Below are 10,483 nucleotides of genomic sequence, written 5' to 3' on the forward strand. Positions count from 1 at the left end.
AATCTGGTAAAAACCTGGAAATTTGTTAGAATTCTGGGAATTTTTCATTGTTTTTGTTTTCAGTTAAATTTTTGTAATTCTGACTGGTAAAAACTGATACTGTAACAAAGAATGTTACTATATCCCGCTACTGCAGAATAATACTGCTGCAATAAAACATAAATGAGAAAAATATGAAAATAAAAGTTGCAAAGGAAATGTGCCATTTACAACAACAAAACACAGTGCCAACAGCAAAATGTGTCAAAGGCTTTGTGACGAAGACTATGCAATACTTCATAACAACAAACTGCTTCCGATGGGCGTTATGTCACAACTGTTTGCATTAGGTTCATTTGAACAGTTGTCAGCTGGCTTGTGATGAGCAGTTGAGTCAGGTATGAGCAGTATCTTCTCCCTCTTCTGGCTACTTGAATTGTAGCTGTTAGCTGTATCAGCAGTTGCAACAAGCAGCCAGATGCTACTTGGGAAAATTTTGTGGCATGCCCAAACTGCCAGATTCCTGCCTGCAAGATAGTCTGAGTTTTACTGTGGAGGGCGGTAGTCTCCATGTGACCCATGTTTTTGCTTACAGCAAAAAAAAAACTAATTTCTGTGGCCGGAAGCTATTAAGTCAATTAAAATACATTCACATAATTACAGAAAGCTGAAATGTGTTATTAGTTTCAGTTTTATGATCTTATTTTATTTCCACAGTTTTGGTATTCAAGCATTAAGACCCTTGCAAAACAATGAAATTATTTTTGTCGATTTGCTAAAGAAATTTGGCTTTTATTAATCTTTTCCACAGAGGCAGTCAATTTATTTGTAGTGAAATGTTTCATCCCACACAATTGGCTATTTTAAACAGTTTGCTGAATATCAAGAGCACGTTTTCATCATCTGGTACGTATTGCTTTATGCCATAATAAAGAACAAAACATGAGATACTACGGTACTGGTACTCCAAGAAAATTTGCATCCCGAAAACCGCACTGAAAAGCTTAATATCAGGTTGGGAATCTGGACATACGAATTATGCATTTTAGTGTGGTTTATGAAATTCCGATGCTCTTGGAGTAGCCTCTGATATCCTGTTTTGTTTGACATGATGTAAGATCTCTTAATGCTACATACGGGCTTCCTACATCATTGTAGCTGTGCATGCACAGTGACGCCAGTCTGGCGTGCCCTGACGTCTGTCGAAATGAATTCTAACAGGTCGCAGGAAAATATTGCGAATGGTGCTTTGAAAAATGTTACTTAAAAAGTAAATTTCATTTTACAGGGGATGAATTATGTTACATCTGAGAATGTACTTCAGATATATGAAATTGCAGAGTGTTTGACTCTCATTTAAAGCTTAACACTTTGAGAGTCAACCACGTAAAATTTCGACCCCAGAAGGCCAAACAATTATGTATGATTTAAAATTTTACGGGCACTTTTGTGTGATGTATCTTAAAGCTTAACACACTCAAAAAAGACCAATATTATATATGAAAGCTTAGCTTTTCTTGTAGCTACACCATGTGTGTTAATTTAAACTATTATGTTCTCCTACTTGTGTGATCGCGCTACTTAACAGTTATATTGCTATTGATTGACTAATCATGTGTCCTACGCTCCGAATATCTGTAATCATCGGCTGGCGAGATCACGTGACAAGAGCTATGATTGGCTTACAAAAGCGCCTCAGCCCCTGCGGGTCCGGGGATTAGAATAGGCCCGAGGTATTCCTGCCTGTCGTAAGAGGCGACTAAAAGGGGTCCCTCCCCCTCAAGGGGGTAGTTAGCGCCTGCGTCCGGAGACGGACGGTTCCACGACCTCTATTTGCGGTCATTTTGCTTTTTCACTTCTCGTTTCTTCCTTCCTTTGGTTGGTTCCTTTCTTTGCTCTTCTCCACCTCACTTTCTTCCTTACTCCTTCCCTTGTCTTCTCCTTGCCTTCTCATTGCCTTCTTCTCCTTGCCTTCTCATTGCCTTCTTCTCCTTGCCTTCTCATTGCCTTCTTCTCCTTGCCTTCTCATTGCCTTCTTCTCCTTGCCTTCTTCTCCTTGCCTTCTCTGGTCTCCACCTCGGCGTTTGAGACAGTCTGTCCTCTCTCTCCCTCTCTCTCTTCTTTTTCCTCTTCTTCCTTCCTCCCTGTGCGCGCCTGAAGGCCGACCCACGCGTTCGCACGCGTAGCCGGTGACGGGGTAACGCGTAATTCCCCGCCCTGTGTAGACATGTAAGGCACGCACGTACCCCCTGGTAAAGGCCAGGCCCAGGGAGGGGTGATTGCCTGAGCTGATACCTTCTGACCATGCCGATTGGTCCCTCCGTCTGTTTCACGGGAGGTGTGACCTGAGGTGTAAACATTCACCTAAGGCGGGAGTGCCTTCTGAGAGGGTCCCCACAAGGAAGGAGCGCGCCATCGGAGACGCTGGCAATCATGGGGGATTCCTCCGCAATGGATTTCACTCCATCTCTCTCGACTTCTGCCCAAAAACGGAAACATGACCAGCCACCAGTGACAAAAGTACTACCGCCTGCCCCCACAGTTCCTCGTCATTTCTCGATCTGAGGACGGAAAGGATTTTTCCTCTGTCAACTCTTTCATTATCCAGAAGGGCGTAGATGCCGTAGCCGGATCTGTCAAATCTTGTACCAGGTTGCATAACGGTACCTTATTACTAGAAACTGAGAGCGCCTTTCAGGCACAAAAACTGCTTCGGGCCACACTCCTGTACACGTTCCCTGTCCGGGTGGAGGCTCACCGAACTTTGAATTCGTCTCTTGGTGTGGTCTATACTAGGTCCCTCGACGGATTGACTGACGAGGAGATTCAATCTTTCCTCGCTGAGCAGGGCGTGACGGCTGTCCATAGGGTCATGAAAAAGGTCAACAATGACCTTGTACCGACCCGGACACTTTTCTTGACCTTTGATAGTGTTAAGCTGCCATCGCGCATCAAGGCGGGCTACGAGGTTATTTCTGTTCGCCCCTATGTCCCGACACCTACGCGCTGCTACCAGTGTCAGCGTTTCAATCACACTCGACAGTCTTGTTCCAATGTGTCACTTGTGGCAGGGATGCCCATGAGGGTGACTGTCCACCTCAGTCTCCTCGTTGTGTGAACTGTCAGGGTGACCATGCCGCATCCTCCCGCGACTGTCCTGTCTATAAGGAAGAACGCTGTATCCAAGAAATTCGCGTCAAAGAGAAAGTGTCCACCTCGGCTGCTCGCAAGCTATTGGCTAGTAGGAAGCCCACGCTGCTCCCAGCGGGGAAATACAGTACTGTCCTCGCCTCTCCTCGGACTACCAGGGAGGTGGCAACCCAGACATGCGATCTGACCTTCAGCACCATGGTCGTCCGTTCTGCCAGTGCTAAGATCGCGCGGTCGACGTCTCCTCTTCCTCCCATCACCCCACAGACACCAGCCCCTTCATCAGCTTCTGCTAAGACGAAGACCCCGAAGTCAGATGCACGGGCCTTCAAGAAGGAACCGTCCCGTGCAGACTTCCTACGTACCTCGACCTCCCAGCCTTCGACCGGTACTTCCACCAAACGTCCTTCCAAGAAGGCTCATAGGAAGCACAGTTCTCCCTCTCCGCCACGGCGCATTTCTTCTCCTGCGCCACCCAGCGGTTGCCGCCCCAGGCCGTCATCCGTTTCGCCTGGCCGCACCGCTGGTAGCCGAACATCTGGCCGTTCACCGGCGGAGGAAGCTCCCCCTCCCGGCCATCTTCTCAAGATGGCCGATGAACCTATAGACCCAATGGATGATGACTGTTCGCCTACTGATAGCGGCGGCAGTGCTCGCTCGAAGCCAGGCCCTCAGCGGCCTTCGAGGTGACCCCTTCTTTCATCTTCCTTTTCTTCTTACGATGGCACTTATTCACTGGAATATTCGCAGCGTTCGCTCCAACCGAGAGGACTTGAAGTTGCTGCTCCACTTGCACCGTCCGCTCGTCTTAGCCCTCCAGGAAACGAAGCTACGTCCATGCGATCAAATTGCCTTGGCACACTACACCTCTGTGCGTTTTGACCTACCTGTGGTAGGTATCCCGGCTCATGGAGGGGTTATGTTGCTGGTCCGGGATGATATTTACTACGATCCCATCACGTTGCACACCGGCCTGCAGGCAGTTGCCATCCGCATTACTCTCCCCACTTTTACATTTTCCATTTGTACCGTTTACACTCCATCGTCGTCTGCCATTACCAGGGCAGACATGATGCAACTTATTGCTCAGCTACCTGCACCATTTTTGTTAACTGGAGACTTCAATGCCCATCATCCCCTTTGGGGCTCTCCAGCATCCTGCCCGAGGGGCTCCCTGTTAGCAGACCTTTTCAACCAGCTCAATCTTGTCTGCCTCAATACTGGCGCCCCTACTTTTCTTTCGGACACATCTCACACCTATTCCCATTTACACCTATCTATATGTACTCCCCAACTTGCACGCCGGTTTGAGTGGTATGCACTTTCTGATACATATTCGAGCGACCACTTCCCGTGTGTTATCCATCTCCTGCAGCATACCCCCTCTCCGTGCTCATCTAGTTGGACCATCTCCAAAGCAGACTGGGGGCTCTTCTCTTCCAGGGCGACCTTTCAGGATCAAAACTTCACAAGCTGCGATCGTCAGGTCGCACACCTCATGGAAGTCATTCTCGCTGCTGCTGAATATTCCATCCCTCACCCTACTTCTTCTCCACGTCGCGTACCGGTCCCCTGGTGGACCGCAGCATGTAGAGACGCTTTACGTGCTCGTCGACGTGCTTTACGCACCTTTAAACGCCACCCTACAGTGGCGAATTGTATCAATTATAAACGATTACGTGCAGCTGGGCTGCTTTCACAAGCACCTTCAACAGATTTACTCCTTCTTCTGTTGTCTGGGGTAGCCTGCGCCGGCTATCTGGCACTAAGGTCCACTCACCAGTTTCTGGCTTGACGGTCGTGAATGATATCGTTGTGGCCCCTGAGGCTGTCTCCAATGCCTTCGGCCGCTTTTTCGCAGAGGTTTCGAGCTCCGCTCATTACCACCCTGCCTTCCTCCCCCGCAAACAGGCAGAGGAGGCTAGGCCACCTAACTTCCGCTCCTCGAATCGTGAAAGTTATAATGCCCCATTCACCATGCGGGAACTCGAAAACGCACTTGGCCGATCACGGTCCTCCGCTCCAGGGCCTGATTCTATTCATATTCAGATGCTGAAGAACCTTTCTCCTGCGGGTAAAGGTTTTCTTCTTCGTACTTACAATCGCATCTGGATTGAGGGACATGTTCCCGCATGCTGGCGCGAGTCTATTGTTGTCCCGATTCCTAAGCCGGGGAAGGACAAGCACTTGCCTTCCAGTTATCGACCCATCTCGCTTACCAGCTGTGTCTGTAAAGTGATGGAGCGAATGGTTAACTCTCGATTGGTTTGGCTGCTCGAGTCTCGACGCCTACTTACCAATGTACAATGTGGATTTCGTAGGCGCCGCTCTGCTGTTGACCATCTGGTTACCTTGTCGACCTTCATTATGAATAACTTCTTGCGGAAGCGCCCGACCGCGGCTGTGTTCTTTGATTTGGAGAAGGCTTACGACACCTGTTGGAGGGTGGGCATTCTCCGCACCATGCATACATGGGGCCTTCGCGGTCGCCTCCCTCTTTTTATTCGTTCCTTTTTAATGGATCGACAGTTCAGGGTAGGTGTGGGTTCTGTCCTGTCAGACACCTTTCGCCAGGAGAATGGGGTGCCACAGGGCTCAGTTTTGAGCGTCGCTCTCTTCGCCATAGCGATCAATCCAATAATGGATTGCCTCCCAGCTGATGTATCAGGCTCCCTTTTCGTGGGCGATTTTACCATCTATTGCAGCGCGCAGCGTACATGTTTCCTGGAGCGCTGTCTTCAGCGTTCTCTTGACCGTCTTTACTCCTGGAGTGTCGCCAATGGCTTCCGTTTTTCTGCCGAGAAGACGGTCTGTATTAACTTCTGGTGCTACAAAGAGTTTCTCCCACCGTCCTTACGACTCGATCCCGTTGCTCTCCCATTCGTGGAGACAACAAAATTTTTAGGTCTTACATTTGACAGGAAACTTAGTTGGTCTCCACATGTGTCATATTTGGCTGCCCGTTGTACCCGTTCTCTAAATGTCCTCCCTGTTCTCAGCGGTATGTCGTGGGGAGCGGATCGAACCGTCCTACTTCGCCTATATCGGTCGATCGTCCGCTCCAAGCTGGATTATGGGAGCTTCGTATACTCCTCTGCACGGCCATCCATCTTACGCCGCCTCAACTCCATACAACATCGGGGTTTACGACTTGCGATCGGAGCGTTTTATACTAGTCCTGTCGAGAGTCTTCATGCTGACGCTGGTGAGTTGCCACTCACCTACCGGCGCGATATACTGCTTTGTCGGTATGCCTGTCGGCTACTGGCAATGCCCGACCACCCGTCTTATCGTTCCTTTTTTGACGACTCTCTCGACCGTCAATACGGGTTGTATGTCTCTGCCCTGCTACCCCCTGGAGTTCGCTTTCGTCGCCTCCTGCAACACCTCGATTTTTCACTCCCTGCAACCTTTCGAGTGGGCGAGAGCCACACGCCACCTTGGCTCCAGGCTCAGGTTCGCGTTCACCTTGACCTCTGCTCGCTCCCGAAGGAGGTTACCCCCGGTTCAGTCTACCACTCCCGTTTTGTCGAACTTCGTTCGAAGTTCATTAATATGACCTTCATTTATACAGATGGCTCTAAGACCAATGACGGGGTCGGGTGTTCTTTTATTGTCGGGGCACAAAGTTTCAAATACCGGCTCCATGGCCATTGTTCGGTCTTCACAGCTGAGCTCTTTGCCCTCTACCAGGCTGTTCTTTACATCTGCCGCCACCGACATTCTGCATATGTCATCTGCTCCGATTCCCTGAGCGCTATCCAGAGCCTCAGTGATCCGTATCCGGTTCACCCTTTCGTGCACCGGATCCAACGCTCTCTTCAGCAGCTGGTGGACGTCGGTTCTCCGGTTAGCTTTATGTGGGTTCCTGGCCATGTCGGTATCCCTGGGAACGAAGCTGCAGATGCCGTGGCCAAGGCTGCGGTCCTCCAGCCTCGGACAGCTTCTTGTTGTGTCCCTTCGTCAGATTGTAGCAGGGTCATTTGTCGGCGCATTTTATCGCTGTGGCATGCCGATTGGGCTGCACTTACAGACAACAAGCTTCGGGCCTTGAAACCTCTTCCCGTGGCTTGTACGTCCTCCTCACGCCCTTCTCGGTGGGAGGAGGTAGTTTTGGCCCGGTTACGAATTGGACACTGCCAGTTCAGCCATCGCCATCTGCTGACGGCTGCACCGGCGCCGTTCTGCCCATGTGGGCAATTGCTGACGGTCCGCCACATTTTAACGTCCTGTCCGGATTTTAACACACTGCGTCTTGATCTTGGCCTGCCATGTCCTCTAGAAGCCATTTTAGCGGATGACCCACGAGCAGCTGCTCGCGTTCTTCATTTTATCAATTTGACGACCCTCTCTAAGGACATTTGATTATGCTGTTTTCTTTTTTTAATCCTATGCCTGTCAGTCTGTCTTTTATCGTGTTTTCCGCTTCGTTGCTGTTTTAAACTTGTGCCTCGCGGTGCATTCTTAACGTAGTTTGGGCGCTAATGACTGTTGAAGTTGTGCGCCCTAAAACCACAAAAAAGAAAAAAAGGCGCCTCGCAGTTTTCATTTCAGTGCTTCAGAAATTAACATGCTGTGTTTGGTTGAATTCGAATATATACTTTCGTAATAAAAAAGTATGGTCGTATCATAATATGAAAATATGCCACGTACATGTTGCTGCACATCAAAGATCTTTCCAAAAAGCTTTTCTCTTTTTCTTCTGGAATTAGTTTTCTAAAGTGCCGGGAAGTTCTACACCGGTGTATAAAACCTTAACCATTCAAAGAATTGCTAAGTTTTACAGTACCAAGCGAAAGAATACTGTCACTTAACACAGAAAGTGTATTTTCACCCAGAACAACTGTACTTTAAATTTAGTAATGGAATGCTTAGGCTGATAGAAGTTACACTTTCAACACTGAATTCTTTCTCAGGAATTGATAATTCTAGGAAAATGAAAAGATTATGCTCCTGGTGTAATATGCTAGATTTATCCCCTTACTACAGGACTTAATGCTATCCAACACAATATGCTATGTTCATAGTTCCCTTTTCCTCTCTTTTCTGTTCAGTTGTCGCAATAACACCTTATTTTGAAGTAACATTGAAAGCCTCTTTTTTTTGTTGCAAGGTCACTTGGAATTTTCTAGGCATAAGTGGTTGGTTATACGTATAATTATTACTAGTTTTCCTTTATAGTATCACACTAAGATACAGTATATTTTAGGTTCTAATGGCCACGAACAGACCAGACACTCTGGATCCAGCACTCATGCGACCAGGTAGATTGGACAGAAAAGTGGAGTTTGGCTTGCCAGACTTGGAAGGACGGACACACATATTCAAGATACATGCTCGTTCTATGAGTGTTGAGAGAGATATTCGTTTTGAACTACTTGCTCGACTCTGTCCAAACAGCACAGGTGTGTAAATTCATTTGACAGAAATTTTATAAAGCTGTTATTGAAAACGAAGTGTCTAACTCAAGTAATTTTCCTCGTTTGTTTTCAGGTGCTGAAATACGATCTGTGTGCACAGAAGCTGGAATGTTTGCAATCCGAGCAAGAAGAAAAGTTGCAACTGAGAAAGATTTTCTAGAGGCTGTAAATAAAGTTATAAAATCATATGCAAAATTCTCAGCAACTCCAAGATATATGACATATAATTAAATTTATTTTCAGACTTAATTTAAAAATTGTGATTGTCACTGTGACAAATATGTACATGATGATCTGTAATTCTGAAGTTATTGTACTGTGTATGTGTGTAAAAATACAAATTTATACTTCAGAAATTTGCATTAATTTTTTTTATTTGATGTACAGGTTCAGAAATTGCTGTGCACATTTCTCTCTACTTGGCTGAGAGTAAGTTCTATAATTTTTGAGGAAATTGGCTGATTGACATAATGAACACTAAAAAAATCAAAACTGGAATGAACCAAGATCTGGAAGCCTTAAATACGTTTTGTGAAATGTAATAGTCACTGTAGTTTCAACATTGATATTCATCCTACACCATGCTGTGGAGTGAACAGTGGCTTTAGAGTTAATGAATTATGTAGTTGTTCATGAGGTGATATGAACCAGTATTTGAGTATTCTTTGTTCCATTTCCAAACTGAGCAAAGCTGATTGTGTTATTGTCCGTGCTTTAATACCTCTTATGTATGCTGTAGTGTTTGTGTGAAGTACTCATTGATTGCAACAAAATTCTCATAGGATCTGTCTTCAAGAGTATTTGAAGTTCTGCCAGGAAATTTACATGACCAAACTTACTATCTGCCATCCAGTGCTCTCGTTTTAAGACCACGTGTCATCTTCGTGGTGTTTATTTTGGCTAGATTGAAAAATTTCAAGTGAAACAGTAATTGATCTCATATGATAGAGAGAAACGTCAACATCACCAAAGTACTGTACGTAACAGTGACTGGGTATGTTGGCAAAAGGGAGATAGGTGCAAATAAATTACAGGAATGTAGCCGGGTGACGTAGTCCACAACTGGCTGCATTCTCGTAAGTTATCTGATATGCTGGGATAAACTCAGGTCTCACTGAGGTATGCAGTTTTTCTAGATTTCTAACTGACATGAGTTTTGTGTGATACATGTCCTGTGTGTACAGTGATAACAGTAGGATGTTATGTTGAAATGTTTTGTACTACTGAACTTTATCTTATTTACGTGGGTCATGCTCGTGGTACTGATTCGTAACAGTTACGCAGCTTCCTGAACGTTAGAAATGATGTTGGTATTGGTAAGTATATTAATGCTGAGGTGTTAATTGGTAAATTAAAACAATTTCCATTCTGACATTTTCATAGAAGTACCCCCAAATCAACATTGTTGCAGGATTCTTCAGCCTTAAGGTGAAGCCTTGCATATGTGCCTCATGTGCTGCTCTTTATGCCAACAATTTGGCGCCACTAAACACTGACATCAAAAGCTGAACAGCTTGCATAAAATTAGTTTGGAAAAATGCTTATGAAGAAACTGATTAGAGTAGTCAGCGAGTTCTGAAGAGGAGAGAGGCAAAGAAAGCATTAACTTGGAGAAACCAGAGTCATATAACACAACCATCTCCTTCCTTGCAACTTCATTTAAATGATTGCTTTATTGGGGAAGAAAGTTGTGACATCTACACACATTGTCGTCTTGGCATCTGGTGGAAGTCGGCGATGTCCTGCCTGAAGGTGGAGTCTGTCTTTCAGTAATCCATCTTCAGTCATTTGGTTGTGACCAACTATGCTGGCCTAATGACAAGTGATGTTACTATGATAGCAGGTGTTTTCCAGCACACGTCGAATAAAACTCATGAGAAGTCCTGGCAGGAGGCATTGCCCTCTTGAGCAGTACTATCAGCGGAAGTTCGGAT

The 10,483-nt window shown here is 46.2% G+C and overlaps 1 protein-coding gene across 1 annotated transcript in view; it reads left to right on the forward strand.

Annotated features, from left to right (window-relative positions):
* LOC124595780 (26S proteasome regulatory subunit 7) overlaps window positions 1-8,905 on the forward strand; it is a 53,731-nt gene extending 44,826 nt beyond the window's left edge. The window contains exons 8-9 of the mRNA XM_047134666.1: window positions 8,339-8,534; window positions 8,623-8,905. Coding sequence (XP_046990622.1) covers window positions 8,339-8,534; window positions 8,623-8,780 — 354 coding nt within the window. The 3' untranslated portion in view covers window positions 8,781-8,905. The remainder of the gene's footprint in view (window positions 1-8,338; window positions 8,535-8,622) is intronic.
* The last annotated feature ends 1,578 nt before the right edge of the window (window positions 8,906-10,483 follow it).

Source organism: Schistocerca americana, chromosome 2 (assembly GCF_021461395.2).
Source record: "Schistocerca americana isolate TAMUIC-IGC-003095 chromosome 2, iqSchAmer2.1, whole genome shotgun sequence".
NCBI lineage: Eukaryota > Metazoa > Arthropoda > Insecta > Orthoptera > Acrididae > Schistocerca > Schistocerca americana.